General features: G+C 32.8%; 2 protein-coding genes across 6 annotated transcripts in view; one reads left to right on the top strand and one right to left on the bottom strand.

Moving 5' to 3' along the window:
- Window positions 1-26,713, bottom strand: part of LOC110994542 (polyhomeotic-like protein 3) — a 209,517-nt gene extending 182,804 nt beyond the window's left edge. For 2 of the 5 annotated variants that reach the window (XM_045627926.1, XM_022261237.2), the window contains exons 1-2: window positions 22,212-22,369; window positions 19,606-19,809 (exon numbers count right to left, since the gene is read on the bottom strand). Coding sequence is in view for 4 of the 5 variants with exons in the window: in XM_022261237.2 (XP_022116929.2) it covers window positions 19,606-19,756 (151 nt within the window). In the remaining variant the exon portion in view is untranslated. Of the gene's footprint in view, window positions 1-19,605; window positions 19,810-22,211; window positions 22,370-26,576 lie in introns of those variants that run through there. The other 3 variants (XM_022261238.2, XM_045627923.1, XM_045627924.1) reach the window with 3 other exon arrangements.
- Window positions 25,779-26,579, top strand: LOC110994543. The gene is made up of 2 exons (XM_022261246.2): window positions 25,779-25,790; window positions 25,870-26,579. The coding sequence occupies exons 1-2, from the start codon at window positions 25,779-25,781 to the stop codon at window positions 26,479-26,481; spliced, it is 624 nt and encodes a 207-aa protein (XP_022116938.2). The 3' UTR covers window positions 26,482-26,579.
- Window positions 26,714-26,820: the final 107 nt, after the last annotated feature.

The following is a 26,820-nucleotide window of genomic DNA, read 5'->3' as shown; positions in this document are numbered from 1 at the left end:
TAGAAACTTTACAAAGCTACTGTACTATTAAGCAAGAATTTTATTGAAAATTCACCAACGGATGGCGCTATGAGTTTTCTGCATCGCACTTCATTGAATTTTACAACCAAACACAATATTAAATAATTAAAATAATATTATATTACGTTTGGACAATCAAGTTCACTTTTTTTATTAGTAAAACTTTATTAATATTAACTATATTATATATATTATCTCTGTTTATTTATTTGTTTAGTTTGAAACTAATTGTAAAATAAGTAATTGTACAATTAGTAGTTAACATTTGAGTCAGAGCCAGTTAAAATCACAACACATATTTTTTTATTATTATTATTTATGTGTTTCTGTGTGTGTGTGTTTCATTGGTAATAGATGTTATGTTTACGTTAACAAACATATTTTAGTCCATAATTAAATGGGGTTAACCTCTGCCAGTAGATACGTATTTAAAAATCATAGCTAGTGTAAACTAAAAGAGCATTGAAACCTCTTTTTACTTCATCTATCTCTCTTTAAAGACTAAATATGATTTAAATCACTAAAAACGATAATAATTATTGCAATATGTACTCATGTATAACTTCCGTAGTAAAAAGAGGCAAATCACTAGCTGTGGCTTGTATAGAACAAAAAGCTATATTGACCTGACAGGCGATTCACTTCGCTGGTCATACTCAATCTAATGAGAAGGTGGTGTATAATTGGCTAAGAGGCACGCGTCGGGCACGCGACCCTTACACAGTTAGCATGACCTATAGTTTTTTCTATTTCCGTATGAATTCATGCAGATCTATTTGAAGAAATAAATATGTGCATAAATATGAGCACATATGCGTAAGATTTGGGTATCTTATAAGTTAAAAATACCATCTATATGCCCAGCTCTTTTTTATTTTTTAACACTGTTTGCAACAATTTTTTTCCAATTTTTAACAGCAAACGCGACGCGTAACACGCTTAAGTGTGTGTGTCGTACGTGCCAGTTCAGAAGCTAGTTCTTTTTTTTTTTAATTGGACGGTGAGTGGGATGATGTAGATGTAGTCTGCCTGCATATAACGTCTGTAGTATTAATGGTAGAATTTCATATTACGATTAATATTTCCTTGTCCTTGTGTTTTTTTTTGTTCGAGAATAAAGGAGGAAGCTTACGGTTCTATTGTAATATTATAATGTATTTAATTATTATTTTCAACTGTATTTTGAAATACAGTATTCTCTAATAAGCACCGAAGAATATAGTTCAATTTAGTTGATGTTTGGAATACGAGGCATTTCGCCGGAAAATATAAACTGAATCAATAAACACGATATTTGTAACAATTAATTTAAATGCTAAATTAAATTATGATAATAAAACGTATAACACATTAATAACGTAAAACACATATTCATTATTATTTTCTCGGCAATTATTTTAAATTTAATCACGTTTAGAATACAAGGCATTTCGCCAAAAAATATACAATAAATCATTAAACACATAAATTTAAATGCTAAATTAAGTTTATAACTTTTAATTAAAATGCTAAATTAATTATGACGATAAAAACTATTTTATAATTTCTTTCTCGGCTAATAAATATTGATAACATCTAGAGAAAAAGAAATTCTACGCGTTTCTTGGATAGAACAGTTGAAACGGCTTTTCTTTGATAAGTCAGCGGTTACTGTCGGTCATTACACATTATTGGAATTATTGAGTAAACGGCAGGAATTTATTTTCTTATTTTTCCCACCTTACCGTTCCAGTATCTTAACATTTACACGTTAAACTATAATATATAATTTATGGAATAAGATTTTTTATATTATATTGTTATTTTTAATTGTTGATTTTTGAAACTGTAAGCAACCGCAAATTAAAAAAGAAAATTCCAAAAATGAAATGTGAAAATTTTTATATTGGTACTCAATACCCTAACTTCCTCCTGTACCTTTGATCAAGAATCCCTTCAAGGGTAAAGGCCTTTCCAAGTTTCATGTCTCTCTTTCTCCACTCCATTCGCTTCCTAACGGTTCTATATCTTCCCTCCCCTATTTGGCGCTTTCTGCTTCTTCCTCTTGCTCCTTTCCTTGGACCCTGCTATGTTTATACGTTAATACTTTATAATATTGTTTCCTTATAACAATTATAAGGTGCAAAGTTGATTTGCACAATCATAATTGTTTTTTGTGCCGGCGCGTGCGCAATGCTCGCTTGGTTTAATGATAAACGCCTCGTGCTTTTTATTGTTCACGCGTTGAAGCTTTTTATTATTATAATTTATTACGTGGTAATTTAAACTTTGTAAAAGTACCGTACATTGTAATGTATGTATGAAATACTATAAAATTATATAAATAGATAGTCTATTATAGACTATTCTTGTGATCGGAGGACAGGCAAGCCCAAGTTCCGCTGGATCCACAGAATGTAGGAGGACCTGCTGCAGCTAAAAGCCATCAGTTTCATATTGGTTGCACAGAGTAAGGAGTGGTGGCAATTTTTACTTTTGGAGGCCAAGGTCGCAGAGGCAGTGCAGTGGTAATTGATTAAACTAATTAAATATACACATTAAATTATTATATGTAAATTTTTATAATAGTGCTTGGCTTAAAATAAAATCAAATAAATATATTCCAAAAGCAGGCTAAGTTATTTTATTTTTTAAGATTCCATTTTATTAAGAAAATATTGCTACACTAAGAAGCGACACTGTCAAATATAACACCTGTTAAGTTACATACGCAAACTGTAAATCATAAAAAGCAAACACGTTTTAATATGAAAAAGCTTCAGAACCAGTTTGTTAACAATTTCCACATTCACACCTCAATTCAGCTATGAAATGAGCACCTATGAGTGTGTAGGTAAGTGTCGATCGACCGTTCATAAAGCATCCATTCAATTATATCGGAGCACCCTTCACACACAGTAATTGGTAAATGCTTCAACACTTCGCGATAGGAGAACCATAAAGTTATGGTTTATTTATTTTATCGAACAGGTCACAATGTTACTTGTATTTAAAATTATTAAATTGTTTTTTTTATCTACGATAACTTTTTTTTTTCTTTATAGATCAGGGGGCAAATGGGCAGGAGGCTCACCTGATGTTAAGTGATTCCGCCGCCCATGGACACTCTCGATGCTAGAGGGCACGCGAGTGCGTTGCCGGCCTTTTAACTTTTTAATTTTTAACTTATGATAAAAGTGTCTTAATACTTAATAAATAAACGCTAATCATATTGTATATAAGGTTTAAATTGTAAAAATTATCTTCAAAATACAGCACTCAGCTGTCAACAACACAATATCATTTGGCAGTTGAGACAAATCGAAGCGATGAGCAATGTTAATAATTTAATGTTATCTAAAGCCTTGGTTATGCAATAAAAATTATTTTTCTGGTTATTATTTGTTTTTTTCTAAACTATCAGCCTAATGTGCGTGACACACGCTTTCCACATAGTGTAAAGGCACGACGTTGTCCTCCACATTTCCTTCGCCGCTAGTGATAAATGCGCACTTACACAGAACAAACCATTGGTACATAGTCGCAACTAAATCTCAAGCATGAGATGTCTCTCATGACCTCTCTCTAACCTCAAGCCAAGGTCAATACTGCTCGCTATCCTTCATACCTAGCATTTAAGATATTCCCATAAATTCATAAATCTTATTGTACTTTGGTCTATTCGAAAAACATGGTCTCCATACAAATACCTCGGAGCTATAATGACCAGCGGTCAACAATTGTGCAGCGATTGGTCTGAAAAAGCAACAGAAATAAATCAAACAGATACCAGCAATGCCTTACCTCTTCCTTATTTGTATGAATACCTTTAGAACTGATATTTTAATCGATTTTTAAAAGACAAATCATAGTTTTAGAATGATTTGTCATTGTTGTCTTGTACCAATTATCGACAATTTTTTTAAATTTATTTATTAAAAACACAAAGATACGACAACAACGGGCGGCCTTAAAAAGTCCAAAGTCCAGGTTACCGTTGTAAATAAAGTCAAAAATGAGAAAACAATAAACTACAACGAAAGCCTAAAATAATAAAAATGATAACATATTTGTTAAAACGCAGAAAGAAAGTCCATTGGTGCACAGCCCGGGATCAAACCTACGACCTCAGGTATGAGAGTCGCACGCTGAAGCCACTAGGCCAACACAGTATAATGAAGGATGTGGTACAAATAGAAACAACTGTAGTAATATACCAACTATATCCTAACTAAATTCAGGCAAGTATAAATTGGTCAATTTTTGCGTATTGTGCTTGCTCATAGAGTAAATTTTAGTCTTATTTGACATCGATAATGTCTGTTTACGTCACATTCCCGCTTGTCTAGGTGTTAGTAAAGACAAGAACTAAATCGCTACACGCTGTACCGGATGCGGCAGGTGCTACCGAGGGTTCAAATGGGTTCAAAACACCCCCCTCCCCCCGATGTATCCGTGCAAACCCGTTCCTCTAATAATATAATGTAGAAATGAAAGATTAATGAGAGCAACTCGTGCACGCCGATACCGAGGGATGAGGAATTGTCGATAAAATGGAATCTGTTTCAATAAAATCCCACTCACAGGCTTGGAACACATCTGTTACATGTGTTTTTTCATAGGAGTGAAGACAAAGAAAGTATTCTGTGTTCATGAACAATAAATTATTCAAGAATCATCTCCAGGACATTGTATTAACCACGGCCAAATTAAAAAAAAACGTTAGACGTTTCCAGACTCCAGACAGGAATCAAAACATAAACAAACGTCTATCGTTTTAGCTTAGTAAGTAGCATAATATTACATTCTTCCACAGCTAATTCAGAAGGACCTTCATTTGCTTAGTATACGCGTGCACTACTTACGTATGCCATGCTTTCATAATACAGTCAAAAACTGTTTTAAAGAGATCGCGAGGACTACTCATATTTGGTCGTAAAAACCCATAGTCGTAATGGCTGATGACGATGTTACTAAGAACCAAATACAATAGAATTCAGCCGGGACCTTTGACTTTGGTGAATACAACCGGTATGTCTAAAAAGTGCATTCATCAAAAAAATTTGCGTTGAATATAGTTTTAATCATGTTAGATTTATCGATTATAAATTTATTAAAAAACCCAGCACTAAACCAAAACTAAAATATGAAGTTCAAATGAAGACAGCCTGCGTTAAATATTAGCCATTCGCTGGCGCATCATTGACCGGTTGCTGTATACATGATGACATTTGCATTGTCATCGGAATCTCGCATTCCATAGTAATCCCATTCATTTTTTGTGGACATAAAATGAAATTGATCTATTTGTACAAATAGAGAAGTACTATATATTGTGAATCTGTCTATTTTATTGAAGTTATACTTCTTCTGGCGCGATGGAGAAAAATGATGGGAGTGAATTTATTTTTACGATGCGCGCGAACACCAACACCTAAATTCGACATCGTAAAGTTGGCATGGAAATCGATAACTAAGTTCAAGTTGTATATTCTAGTATTTTTATATTTAGAACACGTGTTTAGTAACAGTACAATTAAACAGTGTGAATAAATAAATATTGTTTTGGTTTTTTAAATCAATTTCATATACGACGGTGCTAGTATATTTACTAACAATTTGGCTTTGAATTCGAATATATATTGAACATATACTTAGAATATAGAAGTTTATACATTTGTTTATTTACCAAAATAAGCTTCCTGTTTACATTTATATCACATCTGTAACCTATGTACTTCACTAATTATTTCTATATATTGTGTCAAGTTTGCCCTTTACGAGAGGTTAGTATGGTGTTAATTGTTTACATAAAAGTTTTCAATGACTGACTGACTGAATGTCCGCCGCACGATTATCCAGTAGCTTACACGACTTTCAATCCAATTTGTTTCACAATTTTAAAGCAAATTTACGACATATGAAATCTGCAATACTTTTATGATATAATGTGTGATTAAAATCATTAGCGCGAAAGAATTTTGTAACTTATATAGCAAGTCCTCGCTACTTTGTTTGAATATAAAAATATATTGTTATTTTGTTGAACTTGTGGATTAGATTCACAAATGCCTGCGATATTGTTAAACCGGCTGTGTGTTATTGAACACTATACTACACACTAATGGTACCCATTTTAATTGTAAAATGGGTACCATTTCTTCAAATGTCGAGTACACACCCATAAGTCGTTGGAGGTCCCCATGGGCGGCAGTATTCAAAGTGACCCGATGGTATTACAGATATGAAAGTTAAACATGCCACCTCACCACCACATCACCATTTTGGGACAGTTTTGTAATTTCACCTAAATATTTTTTTTTATTTGTTGATAGCAGTATTGGCCTAATAACTTCAACGTGCGACTCTCATACCTGAGGTTGTAGGTTCGATACCCGCATTTACACTTATGGACTTTCTTTCTATATTCATTTTATATTCGCTCGAACGGTAAAGGAAAACATTGAAACTGACATGTCTTAGACCCAAAAAGTCGACGTCGTGTGTCAGACACTGGAGACTGATCACCAACTTGCCTATGAAATTTAAAATTAATCAAGAAACAAATTCAGAAATCTGAGGCCAAGACCTAAAGAGGTTGTAGTGACACTGATTTATTTATGACGTATGAGTATAGATTATATATATTATATATGATATATATATATATTGTCCTTATTGTTTATCACATTTGGTATTTGTATGATTTTATATATATACGTTTTGCATCAGAAGATATCCCCATAAAAAATGCTCTAATAACTCCTTAAATTGAGTTTGCAAGTAATGCGAGTATTGCCTTTTATTTTCTTACAATACAGTTTCAATTGACATTCAGAAATTGGATATTTGGTTACCGCATAAAAGCAGTGACAGTGGACAAAGATTTTTTTTTAGAACAGGGGGCAAACGGGCAGGAGGCCGTAAACGGAGGAGTAGAAACTCCTAGACAAGTATTGAGACTTCTTCTCCATACCCTTGGAGTTTCGTAAACCAGTTTTTGCCGCGCACCACCTATGTGGAACCAACTGCCCAAGAAGTATTTCCGAACCAGTGTGACGTCTTAGGGTCTTTCACGAAAAGAGCGTAGCAATTCTAAACGCACTTGCGGACAGCAATGTGAATGTCTATCGGCAGCAGTATCATTTAACATCAGATGATCCTACTGTTACATATAATAAAAGTAATTGGTTAGACTGATTCAAACTTATCCGCTTAAGTAGGGGAACGAGCTAAGCAACGTTCCGTTCTCTCAAGTACAACTGTAAATATTGGTCAGGGACTACTCATTAGCAATAATGAATATAGTATGTATGTATAAAAAAATATATATATGTATTTTTTTGTTTCATTAATAATACTCCCCCATTTCCATGCCATTGTGTCAGGGACTTTATCTATGTCTCAAATTAAATATGATTGTATAAATGATTATGTCAACATAATCTATTAATAAAAGTAAAAATTTTAACATCTAATTAGTATTAAGTTGGCAACGTAATAATATATTTTAATACTGTGTGCCAATGGAATTTGTATCCGGCTAATAAATTAATTAAAAAATAATAATAATAATGTGATGTTTTGTCACTACAAGTAATATATGAATTTACTAATTGATAATCATGATGTATATAACTTCTATGTAAAATTTCAATATGCACGCCATTTTGTGTGGCAGAATATGCGAATTTTCGATTGTACCACCATAACATTTTTGTACCATATTCTTGCAAATAAATTATTATTATTAAACGGTGCAATTATTACAAATATGTTAATAAATAAAGGTTTATAATCCAACGACAACTATTTTCTACTCCAGGTCTTCAGCGATCTCTCCTTGTTCTGCTTTAGACATTCAAAACAAATACCACTCGTGAGAAGCTTGCGAAAGACCAGTTCAATTTATAGGCAAATTAAAAAGAAAACGTCAGGTCACACTGTTCCAATTAGGAAGGTCAGAGTGATATAGTGGGTAGTTTGTTCAAATAGGAAGCGTGACTCGAGCAACGCTACAATTAGCCATATTTGGCTAGGCGCTTGTAGCATACTATTTATTGCATAAAACAGACAAAAATTACATTAAAATATTTCCTTACATTTTAGGTGCTGTAATAGATAAATAAAGATTGACCCTAATAAGGATAATGTTCCCATTATTGCAAGAAAGACAATTTTTCTTGAGTTTATAATCATCCACATAACATTATACGATGCGTTATTTTGATGCTGTTGAATACTCTTAATACTACTTTTGGCGCGTTAAGGATAATTGATGAGAGTAAATTTTTACCATCCGTGCGCCCACCGCCACAAAAGCCGACATCCTGAAGTTAGCTATGGACAACATTTTAGTTTTGTTGAAGTTTTACTTCTTTCAGCGTGTTTGGGAAAAATGATGACAGCATTTTTTGCTACTATGTAATAAGGCGAAAGATAATTGAAAAGGTTTTTACCTAATTTCCCCAAAGAAGTATAACTTCTAACGTGGTTTACACAAGTACACACAAGTTTTTTTATTTTTAATAGAAAAATTCAATACGTCAAAATGTATTTTTAGCGGTATACGACGATTAAATAGCGTATTTTTTTTAAATCGTCAAATACACTTCCTGAACTTACGTGCTTTTCGCATACATCACAACATGCGTCCTTATCCTGTAACTTCCAACGATAGGGATGTCAATTCCGACTTTTTGTATGCAAGTTTAATGTTCCCTCAATACCAGTAGGGCTGATATCTCACCCAACAAATAAAATAGTATGGAGGGTTTTAATCATAAATAAGTAATATTTTATAGTGACTGCTGTCAGAATATAACTCTACGAACAGTCACTTTTTTTTTACGCTTTCGTCTTTATTACATCGTATGGAGAAGTCGCTATCGGAACAAAGTAAGAGCTCAGTATGTCACACGTCTATCCAGGTTTGTAAAAGAAAAGAATGACCTCCTATCTTTCATCAAGGTATGTCAAAAATGCAAATCTAACCTAATGATTGCATAGTTCCCAGATAGTTTACCTCATTGTTAAATTTAGGGTCTGTTTCACACTGTCCGAATGAGTTCCAAATAAGCAATTTATTAATTATTAGTAGGATAAACAGTATTTTTGCGTTTCACGACTGTCATATAGGCTATTCGTCATGAAAAGTGAAGTTTCTTATTCGGTAGATAACTTGTATGTTCCGAATAATTTATTTGTTGCATAGCTATTTGGTACTTTATCCATACATTGTGAAACAGACCCTTAGTCTGTTATTGTTCGAAACATTATAACTTTAGTTTCATCTGTTTTATTAGTTTTTAAAAAAAGCAAAACGACTTTAAAAACGTATTCAGTTTTATAAGTTATGTACCAAAATCATTTTTTTTGTGACGAAATGAAGAATTTTTGAAAATTTATTAATAGATATTTCTCAACTCAAATATAAACCATTTAATTGGTTGTTCAACTGCAGTCTTTCAACCAATAACAATTAAATCGTCTACCATTTAAAAAGTGAGCATTCGGAAAGCGTGACCATGCCACAATTAGCCATATCTGGATTCTGCTGACTACATCTTGATAACTGGATGGATAACTGAAATGCTATCAAACAATAGACCTAGCGCTTTGTAACCACACTTATCAGAGGTCTGTTTATTGTTCGCTGAACTTTGGTTTAGTCCAAAATGCCACGCTTTTGTTTGGATTATAGAAAACATAACTTCCTCAGAGCATCTCAGTCTGCTTTGTGATCTGCTGTTTGGAGGTTCAATTGTTTTTTTTTTTGCTCTAGAACATCACAAGAACTGTCAGATACTTATAAAAATATGTTATAGTGTGTGTGTAAGTGATAAATGCAACTTCCACACAAACGTGGAGCCCGTAATATCACAACTCATGAAAAAGACACATGCTACTTTTTCAATACAAAGATTCCCCTCGTAAGGCATTTACCAGCTAATACATTGAATATAATATATAATTGGAATAAATTAGATAATAATAATAAAGCAAATAATTAGTAATTAAAAATAATAATGTATACGGTATTTTAGATTGACAGCTAGAATACGAGCCTGTAATTTGTGAATTTTGGGCGTCCCGTAGGCACGTTCCTTGCTCCTCTATCATATAAAAAGAAATATTATAGTTCGTTAAATTAGCTTTTTTTTAATTAAATTGAGTTACATTAGCTTTTTCTTGGCAATTTTTGACTCTCCCAGATGCTGTTATTGCCTTGTTTTAATTAATACTTCCTTTATTCTTCCACATCTATAGATATGGAAGAAAAAAAAATACTGGTATGTTGATCGATATAATAATATTGATTTAAAAATAAAATATAAAAAAAATCATTTATTTCAGACCAATTAATAAGTCCATATGTTGTTAGTATAGTAAAACTACCAGTATTTTTTTTAGTAAAAAGTTCACTATAAAAAACGTTACAGGAGATTTCCTATTAAAATATCCTATTAAAAATGAATGTCATAATATTATGGCGGTTATAAAGAACTACTAGTCTTTCACATTACTCCAATTAAAAGACAGTTTTTCTATTAATAAACTATGAGAAAGTCACGTTAATTGATCATATTTCTCCAGCGCTAATAAATGTCGTCAAATCAGTTATTTTATTTGTAGGAATTCCTGGTTCACGTTTTAATTAAAATCGCAACGTTCGTATCATGTATTCCGACTTAATTAGTTATCAATGAAATGTGGTTATAACATTACAGTAGGCATCGGAAAAATAAACAGTATTTTATTCTTATGACTTGATTTGAATTTGAACTGTTACTATGTCTCATTATGTATATAATGCATATTATGTTACTATCAATTTATACCATAATTAACGAGTTTTTATTTAGCATAACATATATTTGAGCGTTATTTAGTAATACATTCGTCGACTAGTAATAGCATTAATATTACTATTACATCGTAAATACAAAAATTTAATTAAAAAATTAAAAAAAAAACAGTATTACTTTTATCAAAATGAAAAAGGAATACATATTAATTTTACGTTTACTGCCAGTTCACAAATCAAGGGCGTAGAACTGGCAATAAACTCTCCGTCACACTTTTTAATCTCCATTTTTTTTACACACAGCTGAAACCATTACAATGTTCAAACATGTTCACATAAAATAAATCTTTTACCTTCAAGGAAGCTGTTGTATTTGAATGTTAATTGAAAAGTGTATGTACTCTAAATACAATTTACATAAACCTAAAAGCGTAATGAATGAAGTAAATTGAGGCAGAAACGATTGTCGTCCGCTTGAGAGGTGAGTTGGAAAGGGGCAAAATATATCGATCATTATAAATTTCCACTCGGCAGCTAACGGCGGCTGCGCACGCGACCTCCTGACATAGAATAAATCTGTAGATATGATGGATTCTTGACGAAAAGCATAAAATCGGAATTAGGTAAGGCTTATGTAGCTGAATGTCGTATCCGTTTATTAAACTAATACTGATACTGAGTACATAAAGATACTGATAGCATTCTCATAATAAACAAGTCGTACGTTTTAAATAAAGGGTTAATTAATACATGTAAAATTTAGATATATAATCGTCATGCCACGCGTTAAATTCTATAAAGTGTGCGTAACAAGTAACAGTTTAATGTTCACAAAATTATTGAAATGTATAAAAACTACATGTTTGTATAAATAATAATATTAAAGCTACTTTGATTCCATACTATGTGTTTACAAAAATAAATGGAATTTATATATGACATGACTTGCCCTTTTTGCATAACAGCGTCATCCTAAACATTGTATTTGGATCTGTTTTTGCTTCTTCCATCCATTTCTCCCCAGAAGCTAATAAAATGTCGTCAATCCATCGATTTCATATATTTCTCTTTCCAGGTCTCTACTGGGTGGCTTCGATGGTCTAACTTCGATCTGTACACTTATGCCTGCAATATGGCCTGCCATTTTCATTTCACTTGTAAGGCGTGGGTTAGTGTACACACGTTTGTGTAATAAAGACAAATTGTCATATAGTTCGTCTCTCTTTGACCTAACCATTGCCAATGCACTTGTTATAAGTGTAGCAACTGACACCCCTGTATTTATTTAATCTATGTGACCGCAGATCATTCCGTGTTCCGCGCGCCATCTATAGATCTTGCGCTTGCCTTGTTCGCTCACACCCAATAGATATTACCCTCGAGTGAGCTTCATTTAACTTTACTCTAGTACGGGGTCACACTTACATAGATCTTGTTTAATAATAATAATTTATTTGCAAGAATATGGTACAGAAATGTTAAGTTGAAGTTACAATAATTACATTATGAGTCATATCATAATAGTCTATTTAAAAATATATACCGGTACACATAAAAAAATCGGTACCTTATCGGTAATTATTTAATAAATTGAAAGAATAATATGTTTTCCAAAAATAGTTTATTCAGTCGATTTTTAAAAACTCTAGTGGGAATCTTTGAATGTTTTTGGTAATTCAAATTCAAAAATTTCAATTCGACTTAGGGTCCTTCAAGAAAAGAGCGTACCAATTCTTAAAAGGCCGGCAACGCACTCGCGAGCCCTCTGGCATTGAGGGTGTCCATGGGCGGCGGTATCACTTAACATCAGGTGAGCCTCCTGCCCGTTTGCCCCCTGTTCTATAAAAAAAAAATATTAAATAAACTATATAATAAACTAAATATTAAAACTTTGATTGACATACAAAAGGATAATATCCTAAGATGATACCTCGGATCTCTTCTGACTGTAAACAAATAATTTAAATCATGGTCAGGCGATGAAACATTCAATTTTTCAATAATTTAAATTTAATAGTTGATTTAATAAAATAACATTAAATTTTTCAATAGGACGCTTACTGCCTTGTAAATAAATAAATTGTTAAGTTCTCATCACTTGTTTTCACACTCTTCGTACAGCTTCATTAAATAATTTTTCTTAAGTCATGTATCTTATTAATTAGTATAGTTAGTAGTATTTATATATCTGTATGTGTGATCTTAATATTGTATTGTCTCATATAATTATTATATACCTGTAAAACTGTTTTAGAATACATCATCAACTTAATATTTTATTTCTCCTATTTTTAAAAGGTTTTATTTAGCTCACCCCGTTTGTTTTATTCTTTATTCTTTATTTATTCTTTTTAATTAATTTCTTTGTGATATTTATGTTTCTTTATTCTTAATAAATAATATAAATAAATTAACATTTTTGCATAGTGCACCAACATTGACATATCGAAGGTACTTAGAATTAGAACAAAAAAATCTACACGACGTCACAACCGTTATTTTGAAGTGTCTTTTTTTATGGAACAGTGGGCAAACGGGCAGGAGGCTCATCTGATGTTAAGTAATACCGCCGTCGCCCATGAACACTCTTAATGCCAGAGGGCTCGCGAGTGCGAGCTAACTTAATACTATATTAATAAGTAACGTTATTGAATCAAGATTTTATAATTTATTGCCTAATATGGGATTTAACTCTTAAAACGTCTTAAGCAAAGCTCAAACACAAAACGCGTCAAATAAATTGCACATAAACGATTAAACGCAGCGCCGTAGCTGTGAGCATTCCGACAATTTATTAAATCATTAGTTAAATAATCGCCGTAGCCGCTAATTGAGATAGGTCAGATATTTATGCACGCACTTAACAGTAAATTACAATCAGGGTATAGTAAATATGGGAGTAGCAAAGATTAAGAGAAAAATGAATTAAAAAATTGAAAAAGCGATGGTTTTCCTCGATTGGGAAATCATCGTGTTTTTTTAAATCTAAAACTAGGTAAATTTGGGCGTAAAACAAGGTTACGGGACGCCGAAAATGGATGCTCTATTTAGTGGGCAAGTAGCCGGCCTTTAAAACAATTATAATACTTAAGTATATTTATTTGAACATATGGTCCAAGCTGAAGCAAACACTGATTACAATCTACCGGAACGGCCTACAGGAGATCTTAACAAAGCATTTTAAGCACGTAAAATGGTTCCGGGACAAAATTATAAAATATTTGAAACAGGCTAATTTATCTATGGGTCTCGCAACCAATCATATTAATTATTCTCGAATATGATAATTGTAAATAATATTATTGCCGTGGCTTATCTCGCGAGATTTTAATTTTAATTTCTATTGTATGTACTCTGTAGTAACAATATTGGTGACGGAAAAAAGTACCTGTACACAACTGCAGAGTCATAGAATAAAAAAAAATTACTTTTCAGATTTTATCCGTATTAAGCACGCTCATAAGATGTTAGTGGGTTATTGGCGATGTCAATGTAAATTAAATACAAAATTTTGACACATATACTAATCACGTTGATAAAGAACAATTTCCCTAATGGCATTCTAAAGTTGTTTTCAGAATAACCCACAGTAATTAAGCGGCTATTTCACAATCAGTTAGCGGTCAGTGTGAATTGCCCCCGTACGACACGCGCCGCACATTAACCCCTGGTCACCTGCAACACTTAAGTATTGCTATTAACAGCTATTTATTTACTTAACTCTATACGACGTTAATTTGCTGGATTAATTACCATAATGCAGTCATATTGAATACGGTAGCTTATATAAAATCCCTTATATGCGATCCATTCGCAAGTATTAAAAGATCAATTACTTGAGACTGCATTAATTAGTACTGGATTATCTCATAGCCATCAGTATCATCAGCGACAGGATTTTATTTAATAGAACAGATGGTTAATGGCTGACCTGATATTAAGTAAATACTCTCAACGTCAGAGGTCTGACGAGAGCTTTGTTGGTTTTTTTTAGAATTGGTACGATCTTTTCTTGAAGGACCCTAAGTCGAATTGGTTCTGAAATACTTCAGTCAGTTTTTGAGCTAATAAAACTAAAACTGGGACTAAAATAATTGACACATGAAAAAGCGATTGTTTAATTTCATCGATTGGGAAATCGCGGTGTTTTTTTATAATCTATACAACGCTTTGTTTGCCAAGACAGAAGTATACCTATGTTTTTTTTAACAATGAAACAATCCTACGGGTCGCAAAAAGGGCACCCATTTTAGTTAGGAAAGTTTAGGCCTTTAAAATAATAATAATATTTAAGTACACATAGTTGAACATATGTTTATGTTCGCACCATCCAGGCACCTAGAGCAATAAATCCAATTACGCAATGCAAAGAATCCGATGTGATTATCATACATACTTTTAACGTAACAACGAATAAAACATTTGGGCTGTCTACATTTTGATGATTCTAATTGGAGTAATCATTTCCTACAATGTAATCACAGGTTGGCTATGAAATAATTACACTGATGTAATCCAACACGTCGTAAATCTCATTCTAATAGAAACCGTAGACTTTAAAACGGAAACGAAGTCACAACCTTTGCGCCGATGTTATCACGATTTGATGCAGGGTGATAGGAGGCGCGATAAGCGATCACGATTTATCTACGTGCCAATTTTATAATTAATTCTATTCTTTCGAAATATACAACTTATATAATGTACCTAGTCTTGCCATAAATACTGAAACAATGAAAAATATTTTTTTTTCTATTGCAAATAACATTTATTACTTTTACAGTGTGTTAGTTTAATACATAAATAAAAAATAATTTATAATATAAAAAGCTTATTTGAAGTAGTCTCCATTGGCTGCGATACAGTCCTTTAAACGTTGAGGCCAGTTATCAATAGAAGCACGCACTCTTTACATGGGATAATTCATCACTACCAATCGTACGGATTGTTTTTGGGCCTCAAAATTATCATGCCGTTTAGAACAAGCCCTACTCTATAAAACTGACCATAAATCATAATCTAGCGGATTAAGATCTGGACTAGACGATGGCAAGTCTTCAGCGCTGATGAAGTCCGAAACGTTCATTTCCAACCAAGACTGCGTAAACCGAGCTTTATGACCCGGTGCCGAGTCTTGCTGGAAGGACCATTCTTTGTTATTGAAAATGGTGTTATTAAGGGGCTTCACGACCTTCTCAAGGATGGTACCTTGATACACTTGTGCCGCAGTTTTGATACCTTTTTCACAAAAGTATGGCTCAGTCACTCCTTCATAGCTAATACCCCACTAAACCATCACTGAAATCGGATAGTGCCCTCGTTGCACTCTGTCGACTTATTGGGAAGCTTCCTTAGAGCTTTGAGCACAAATACGGTCATTTTGTTTGTTAAAATGTTGCTCGATTTAAAAAAAAAATCTCATCCGTAAACAAAAATTTTCTGTGACCACTCTTTGCGTACCGCTTTAGTATTTTTTTCGATTTTATCACCCTATTCTTTTTTAAATTATCAGTTAAGAAATGACCAGAACGTCTCTTATAGGCTACAAGTACTTAGTCATCTTTTAAAATACGCGACATGGTTCTAGGTGCTATCTTCGTCTCCCAAGATAAAATCTTTTGCTTTCGGACAGGATTTCTTCGAATTCTTTCCCTTGCTGCTTCGACCACCTTTTTCGTACGAACACTACGTGGAAGGCCAGATCTTTTTCTGACACAAACAGAGGAGGTCTCATTGTACCTATTAATAGCCCGGTACACAAATATTTTTCTAATACCAAGCGTATGGAGAGTTTTAAAAATTGCATTTGGCTCCATACCTACTTTGTGTAATGCAATCACAGCGATTCGGTTCTCTTCATCACCCCACTCCATTTTAATTTTGCAAAATATTATACAAGGTATTGGCGCCATAATGAGAAAACTCCATGAGCAATCATATAAAAATAACAGATTTCAAATTCAAATGTAATATTTTGTTTATTTTTAATTGTATCAGTATTTATGGCCAGACTAAGTATATACTCTGTTATAGTCAAACATATAACCCATTTGGCATAAGCAAAAATGAGCTTTTTAATGGTCATTTAAAAAAAGTATGCCTTTAGAAAGAAAATCTTTTTATAGACACACCTAAAGCCCAACATGGATTTTTAGTGAGTCCAAGAACACTAGTTTATTAATCCGTCTAATACCTGTAATTTAAAAAAAAGTTATAAATCGTTTATTTGCAAAAAAGTGGTAGGTACTCAGATAAGTTAGAGACAAATAAAAGCAGCACAATCAGCCATGTAAAAACACGCATGCAAATGTCATATTAATTAACATAACAATAAGAACAGTTATTTATAATTGTAATTAAAATTACTTATGGTTCAAATACTCTACCACGTTATAAAGGCACATTGATAGAAAATTTCCAAATATTGATATGCTATCTACATTTATATATAAACGCATATATATTATATAATAATAATAATAATAAAAGCCCTTTATTCCCTGACCTTTTTAACTTACATGCTATTCTTATAAAACAGTAATATTGCAAAATAATAAATTTTTTAGAAACCAGTTCCACGTCTCTCTATCCTTGGCAGATCTACTCAATATATATAATATAATGTTTCTTAAAAAAATATCCGAAAAATTCTTTAAAAAGTTAACCTTCTTGTATCTATAATAGAATTAAAGAAACAATTTGTTTAAGATTTCTATGCTATAATTTTATATATGTAGTTATTTTTTATGATTGTTAACAATCGCTTCCGCTTCCCTCGCCTTTCAGCCTAGACCCTTAATGTAAATCGCTTAGTGGGTTTATAAGAGTAATTACGGGCGAGACAAAAGGCACGCGTCGGGTGCGCCCGCGCAATTAGATTCGCTCCCAATGAATCTTAGATCTACGAACAATGCTGATGGTATCATTGCGGTTCTACTTTGAATTTGTTGCTTTAACCTTTCTGAACCGTAACCTTAGTGATAAAATGATTGTTCGCTTATCGCCAGTATTTCGCGAATATTAAGTGGTATAGTCATGTATTAAACATTTATTTGATTATAATCGAGTTTTGTGTTTCAGCTAGTTTTACTTTCTAGAATTTTGTAGTTGATATAAATTTTTCTTCAAAACAGTCTGTATTGCGCGCTGCAAGTTGAGCCCTCTGTCTGTTCGCCTTAAGGAATAGGTCCCATCGCCAAACTCATAAAAAGGTACATTGTTTCCTTCCATTTTTTGTCATTGTTTCTTAAAGTAGGGCAAATGGAAAAATATACGGTAAAATTGAGTAGTTTATGTATCCATTTTGAAAGATCGATACACGATTAAAACAACTCGATTAAAATATCCAAATATAGCCAATTTTAGACACTTTCAATTCATTTTATGACGAAAATTTGTAAAGAACATGATTTGGAAATTTACACGATATCTCTTATTGTAAGCCAGGTTATCCATTTCAGAAAAAAAAAACAAATTACATTAATTTATTGTTTTACAAAACAAATTGTAATTACGGGGTGTGCGCATCAGTGTTCCAACTCTCAATGGCTAACCGAAGTCCACACCGAGATACTGGCATAGCAATTTGTGCTGGGATAGGGCCTTTAGGGACCGCCCTGCATTGGCGCGACTCTAAACACGAGGGATGTCGTTACATGAACAAGATCGAACACATTCCGTATAAAAACATCGCAAGGAAATTGCGCAGTAATACCCAAAAGTAGTAAATTATCACAGAACCTACTTGTCTGAAAAGAAAAATAGTTAATGACGCAGAACGCTACAAATGTGACGCTATGTGGAACCAGATGCCCGCTGAAGTACTTTCAAACAATCACGGAACTGAAATATCCAATTCTTAAAAAGCCACCACTCGCGAGCCCTCTTACATTATCAATTACCATCAGGTAAGCCTGTTTGCCCCTGTTCTATAAAAAAATTATATGTTACTTGCCCCAAGAGTGTTTGTCTTTCTTTCTCGTGATTAGTCAGTATAGTACATTTAAATTATTATAATACTATATATTTATAGATATATATTCATCGCTACCGAAAAAGCTTATTGCAATTGAATTAAAATGCTCAACTGAAATTTTTTTATTTCAATCCTACACGTATACGGCGTAACACAAATCATATATGTACGTACATCTACCTAAAATCAGAACCAAAGAAGTTTGCAAAAATATAACCTATTTCGGAGCGATTCTACATACGGGATGTAGCATTACTTCCCGTATCGCAAGAGGATTACAGACCCGTTTCGAATACGCCTGCGAAGGTTTTGGTAAATGGACTCAGCAATAACAACCTATGACGATGGTGATATATTTTTAATATTTTTTGGTTCTCACAGATGTCACTATGTTTTTAATAAGAAAAACTTCTGTAAAAATTCGACTTAGGGTCCTTCAAGAAAAGAGCGTACAAATTTTTAAAAGGCCGGCAACGAACTCGCGAGCCCTCTAGCATCGAGAGTGTCCATGGGCGGCGGTATCACTTAACATCAGGTGAGCCTCCTGCCCGTTTGCCCCCTGTTCTATATACAAAAATAAAAATAAAACACTTGTTCGTTTCAATTTTATTATAAGAGAATCTAAATGCATTGGGCGTCTAATTGCGGAAACTTATTCAATACATAATAATAATAATTATTGTCATTATTACAAGCTATGTAATTAGCCAATCACTGATATGGAAAATCGGCAAAAGTTTAGTTAACATCGTAATGTGATTTTAATGATAAATGAGTGAGAGAATTAACAACAATTATTTTAACTACATAACAAATCACTCACCTCGACTCATATTCTGGTACCTCAGGTGGTCTATGATGCTGGTCAGTCTCGTCTCCCTTTGAGGTCTGTCCTCGACCTCTTGTTTCACCGTCACTTCACTTTTCATCACTCCATCATTTTTCACATCGTTCGTTATCACAATATTTGACATTATTATTTATTAATAGTTCCGCGACAGAGCGATATAATTTTTCTCTTGGTTATCTGTTACAAAAATAACGTTATTTATTTATTTTGTATGTTATTAATGAGTATTTTGGTTATTGTTTTAGGCCGTGTCTGTGAATATCGATGGTGGACAACCGATTCCAATAATTATTTTTTTTCGAATTTATGACTTTTCAGAAAAATAAAAACCAAAGAAAAGACAATTCCTCAAACAGATTCCCTCACATTATTATCCAAATTGAATAATTTCATTCAATTCCTAACTATGTATTATCAGCTATCGCATTTCAGGAAATATATTCACAAAACATACAGATAATGATATATTACAAAGTACATTATATTAATTATAATCTGTGATAAAAGATAAGTACGCAACTATGACCTGTGCCAGATTACAAACGTTGACAAATTATTTTAAATTATACGCTGCGAATAATTTTATAAATAAAAAATGCTATGGAATTTGATCCTGTCCCATCTTTCTTCTTCTTCTTTCTTTACTGTGCAGATTCTTTCCATGATCAATTAACCGTAAAATCCTTAATAGTATAAAGTAGGAGCATGGCATGGGCCAGACACATTTCTGCGTCTTTTTTCAATCCTATTAATGCATAAAGCTTTGATCACTTGATCAACCTTGGATTGCGCGAAACAATTTATTAAAAAAAGGATTTTCTCAGTTTGTTCACTAGTGAAAGGTCATGAACTCTGATGTTCTAACCATTGATATATCTATGAATATTTGTTTATAGGACTTCAAATTAGCTTACTTGCTCAATGTATATTTATAAGGACCATGGTAATATTATATTGTAAGCATATTCACATAATTTGCAATTGGGAACCAAATTTCGCCAATCACTCCTGAGGATAGAAAGTATGTAAGTAATAAGTATGTATAATAATAAATATAAAACAAAACTAAAATTTCTAGCTTAATTTAAATCAATAGGAAATCTTCAAACTCATGATAACTGTTTTATTGGCCCGATATGGTTTGATTATATTTTTGTCTTCATTTATAACAGTAACGATGTCACTGACAGACAACAAGATAATGCTTTTACTTTGACGCAAACGAATGATATATTAATTTGATCACTGTCAAAAAAATTGTCGACAATTGGGAAGTCCCTCTTGCGAGAGTGCGATATAATACATTATTGTCTTCAAATTCGTTATTTAATTATATCAAAAAGGTTAGTCGACATCACAGGAGAACGAAGAGCTGGCAGCTACCTCGCACAAAGAATTAGTCTAGCAATTCAAAGGGGGAACGCTGCTAGTATCTTCGGAACCTTGCCTAAAGGGACTCCTTTTAATAATATTTTTAATAATTAAATTTTAAGGTTAGTTATTAGATATATTTTTATGTATTATGTTATTTGTTTTGAATAAAGTAAAAATATATGAGTTATTAAATTAAAATGATAAAAATTAAACAAAATCAAATATAATAACAGAATTAATAATTTAGATATAAAATAAAAGTATGTATTTTTTTTGAGTATCAACAGGCACACACGCAACTGGCTCGCCTGATGATATGTGATAATAATATGCTCATGGACACTCACGTTGCCAGATGGCTCGCAAGTGCGTTGCCAGCCTTTAAATTTTATTAAAATGTTTCTACAGAAACATATTTGTTGCTTCGTAAGATTGCTTACATTCGAACATAAACGAATAGGCTAGGTCCTTTAAACGACGTTTCAATATTAGTAGACATATTTCTCGTTTAGTGATTGTACATCTTACTATCTTGTCATTGTATCGTTGTTATTGAAAGTATAGCTAAAATTTACCTTAGCACTACAATTGGGTTTTATTACACATTTAAGGATAATTAAATCTTGCTAATTTGTTGTTGATATTTAAATAATTTTTCCCAAAAAAACGACATAAAAAGGATTAATTTCATCATATTTTGATTTTGAACCGACTTTCGGTGGCCCCTTCCTTTCTCCGGGATGCCATTCTCCCATCTAGTTATAATCCCACAATTGGGATCCTTTCCAAAAGAAACATAATCATCAAAATCGGTCCATGAACTACAAACCGTATCTGCTAAAAAAATAGTCTAATTAAAAAACCCCCCTCTATTTTTAAGTCGGTTAACAAGTTGATATAGTGTAGAGAAATGAGGATGACGGCAGCAAGAAAGGCAAGTTAAATTATTAATTCATAAGAATGTTTGTTACACGGAAAAGTCGTATTAAAATTCATTTGTCCTTCAACTAAAACTGTATACATATATCTTCCTTCACTTAAAGTGACTATAATGGTATAAATGGCGGGCTTTTATGTAAATGTAGTTTGCCGATGAGCTGGTTAAGTATTCAGGTTCCTATCAATAATGTTTAATTGTCCAATGAAAACTCTTTCAAATCCTATTTATTATGTGGCAACACCTATACCCATTTATTATCCCTTACCAAGCTTAAATTGCATTTGTATTCGAAAAAGTAAAAAAAAACACAACACGGCACAAATTCCTACTGAAAACACTGAAACTGAACTATTTAAAAAAACAAACACTGAAGGTAAAACAGGTAGAGTACATCGGTTTATCGCGTTCAACTGATAACTGAGGTGTCAGGTCAAACGAGCAAATGGGGCATGGTACGAACGAGTGATAAGCGGCGATAACGGGCTCTTAACCTTCCGATGCCTCTAGCAAGCCCTTATTACCTTTACGTAATGTCACAGCCATTCACAACTGAATATGTGTAGTTGTATACAACAACAACAACTAAATATGTGTAGTTGTATACAACAACAACATCAAAATATCTATATTGTATAGGTAAACAAGTACACTTATGAACGTAACAAAAATTAAATTAATTGTAAATTTACATTTACTACCAGTTCGCAAGTCAAGGGCGTAGAGCGGGCAAGAAGAACTGGCAAGAAACTTTCCGCCACTCTTTTCAATCACCAAGTTTTTAATACAAATTGTTTGAACTGGAGCAAGTCAATTCCAAGGATTAGGATCATTTAAGTATTCGTCACATTAAAAAGCTTTATTAATTAATTTACTTTTTATGAGGGCTTTTGGTATTTACACAGTGGATTGGTAATAGCAACTGGGAGACAACAACGTTGGGAAGGCGTATTCCTTCCATCAAGGAAGCCACATAAAAATTTTGCATATATAAACTTTATCGCATACAAAATTAAAGTTAGTACAATAGTTAAGTGAAATTATTTTCATGTACTTTAAAACATCGTGATTCATTCCTAAGATAAGTTATAAGTATTTACTATTTTTATCTTATTTTTGTAAAATGACTATACATCTGTAATTTTATTTTTTAAATTTAGTTTTGCTCTATACCCTTTTTCTTTACTATGTTTGCCTGGAAGATATCGCTTATTAACCTGTTGTCTCCTTAATGAATGTTATAATGTATCAAATATCTAAAACAACAACGTTAATGAATAAATAATAAAAACCATCTATCTACACTGAGAAAGGTTTATATATAAAAAACCTGTGTGTATGTAGAAACATTTATTTAAAATATAGGTACATTTGTATTTAAACTCCTTCATATACTCTATAGATAGAACAAATCAATTAACGTTTTAATTCCACAAATAAGAAAACTATTGGAAAAATCTTTTTTTTAAATAGTGTCAAGAATTGTAGTTCAGTCAAACTGGGTTTTACCCAATTCTTATCAATGACTCAATAGCTAATACCAGGCTATCATAGTTCAGTTTCCTTTCTGTCAATACAAAACACACTTATTAACGAGCATAAATTTAAAACTTGATTTCAAAATTACGCGTTATTTTTCTCTGGCAATGTGTATGCATTCTCTATGCCATTAGAATCTTACTATTCGATTTTTTTTCGTAATAATCCTCCTGCCATATATTATTAATAACAAGAAGACTGTCACAGTCAAACATGAACCATATCTAAAATGTATAAATTATTCATGTCTTAGATATTTTGCTCTCTAATGAAATAAGTTGCAAAATTTTATTTTATAATTGCAAAGTCAATAACAGTACAAGAAAAGGGCAAAAGATAGACGCTCGAACGGACATAGCTTCGTGACTGCTGATAAACTGATAACACTGATATCGAACTCACAGCGGACAAAGCGAATCCTTATCAAATCCAATACTGATAACAAATTTCTGAAACACCTCTTTTTAATATTTTTACTTACGTCCGGAGTCTTTAAATTCATGGTAAAAAAAGCGTAAAAAGACTAAGTCACTTAAGTCACCAACTTCAGTCTAATCAATGAAATCTTGAACTCCTAGCTTTCTTACTTAACGCCTAATGAAAAGTGTTTTCTTGAAAAGTATAATGAAGCCTCAATGGATGCAAGCAAGGAGCATTCCAAATCATACACGGAATAAATTCTATCCCTATTATATAAATAAAGGAGAAATTAATAGATATAATGTAACAAGTGCATGTTAGCATTTTCAGCTGCTTGGCTTATGTCATAATTATAGGTTATGCGCGGTCGTGTTGGCGCGCATGCGTTGTCGTCACGAGCTAATTCTGGCGGGGCGAGGTCATGACCCGCCCTGCGCACGCGCAACCAAATATAAACATCTGCTAACTAATCTTTATGAAAACTTGCATTTATAAAATTATAAACAATATGGAATATTACTATAACGATTCATTATTAAGAATAATTACTTAGAATTCGCTGAAACTGTCCCATATTAAAGTCGTAATGTGGCGGTAATGGTTTTAATATAATGCTCTGTCAAACATAGCCAACATCGGAATTTTGAAATTCATCTAATTTAAGCAATTTAAAAAAGCGAAGTCTTGCTCAATGCTTCAAGCATTTATAAATAAATAATATTACTTTTGAACTCATTTATACGATACAAAGTTAGCTTTATATAGATATTTGATACTCGTGTTTCGTATAGGTATGTTTGGCGTATATCCAGGTCTAGTCGGGTATTTTAGTAGTCCAACGAGGTCGTGACCCGTCACCCGCTATGTAATAGAACTTGTATACAAGCCAAAAATTCTAATAAACTTAATGAAATAGGACACATTTGTTATTTTATATAGGACTATAGAATCGTCTTAGCGTTAAATTCTATTAATTTTTAACGCCTGCAATAACTTGTAAATGATTGTACTTGAACGATTGCTTCTTGGCCAATTAAAGGAATTTTTATGGTATTAATATTTTAGAAGGTAATTCCAGTTCGGCATCGGCAGATATATATTATATTTAAGGAAAGGCGATCTCCCAGACAGCTTTCGCTCCAGGTTCTACCGGCAGATGTTCCTTTTCCGTACAGGAGGATTTTAACAAGGATTATTAAATACATTATTTATTTACACAATTTTATATAGTGTACACCTAAGATATATAATTCGAATGTTTCGTGATGTGGGGAACATGTATACTAACAATACAATAACAGAACTGTATATTAGTTTAATTCTGGGAGTACATTGTCTTTACATATAATTATTTAACTAATGTATACAAATATTGTAAATTTTATTTTAAAAGAGTAAGTGTAGAGGTGCTGGTTCATTCTTCTATACACGAAACTACCTTTTGGAAGGGGCAACTATAATCATCTTTATATTTTATTTAACGTTCAAAAGTGCCATTCTAGTTGGGATAAATGATTGGATTTGATTTGATTTCACTTCCAGAATAACAAATTCCAAAAATCTCCAAATAGTATGGACTAGTCACTAGAGGTACCGATCAACCAGGCCAAGATAGTGCCTAACAAAAAATGACATGATGCCTAAATAAATTATATCCTTTTAGCGAGTATTTCTACTTCATCTGTACCTTAAAATTATAGTTGATATAACCGTAATAAGTAATAGCTTATGTAAGAGAACAATAGCAGCAGTGCATTGAATTTTCTTAACCATTGTGATACACCTGAGTCCACACTGGCGCACTTGTCACGAAAGTTGGCCAATCTTAGATAAGAATAGTAGGAATGTTGGATTAAATGAACTAAATTTACAAGATATGGAGAAAATTGTAAGTATATCAAATTTATTTCCCAAATAAAAATAATATAGATAGTTATTTTTACTAAAAAAATTTTAAAACTTTACAGATAATAACAGTGTATATGAATTGTCTTGTATTAAATTCCGCCGACCAATATCAGCCCTATTATCAAAATCAAATGCCTTACGACTACACAGATGTCGATTATGAGGACTACGGGGAGTCCAATGAATGCACCTGCTCTTGCCAACGCTGTGAAGACATCAAACCATGCTGCAGAAACACTTGCAACAACTGCTTCCAACCTTCCAGCATCGTGATAGTTCCCTATCCCTACCCACTCATAATATCAACGAAACAGAAAGAAGCAACTACTGCGCCACCAACACAGGCAACAACGGTTCCTGCACCACAAGAAACAACATTAGCACCACCTCCTTCAACAGAATTACCAACCACAGACATCCTTAGAAATAACGAAGCCTTCATAAATGATATTATAGCCAGAGCACCGAATTTGAATAAAAAGAATAAGTTTGTGTTAACCAATCTAAGACGTACGAAGCCCGATTGGGTGCCGAAGTATGGCATTGTACCTATACCAGATAATTTGGCAGAGAAATTAATGCTCCAACTGCGGAGTATGCGTGTGTTACATCCAAAGAAAGAGACGTTTAAACCTAGTGCAACGCTGTCTTCGTTGGAGAAGATAATATGAAGAATGTGGAATTGTATATTATTTTGTTATAAGAATTGTAACTGAAGCTAACAATTTGGTTGCTTGAATAAGACTAGAAATAATAATACACTTACGATTCATCTTAATTCGAATCACAATCAAACACTAGCACTAAAATCACTTCACATTTATATATCGATAGATTTTTCGGCAATCCAGAATTCAGTGTGACCTTTCAGGAGGCGATGCGTGTGTGTTATGACTGTGTGGTGACCCCTCACCAGTCACAACGATATTTTTAGAGTTGAAAGTTCGACGGTTCAAGCGATTCTGTGGCTTCCTTATTTACGCTTTATTTGCATGAATACATTTGTCTTA

This window comes from Pieris rapae, chromosome 4, assembly GCF_905147795.1.
Source record: "Pieris rapae chromosome 4, ilPieRapa1.1, whole genome shotgun sequence".
Lineage (NCBI taxonomy): Eukaryota > Metazoa > Arthropoda > Insecta > Lepidoptera > Pieridae > Pieris > Pieris rapae.
This window is presented reverse-complemented; position numbering and strand designations above follow the sequence as displayed.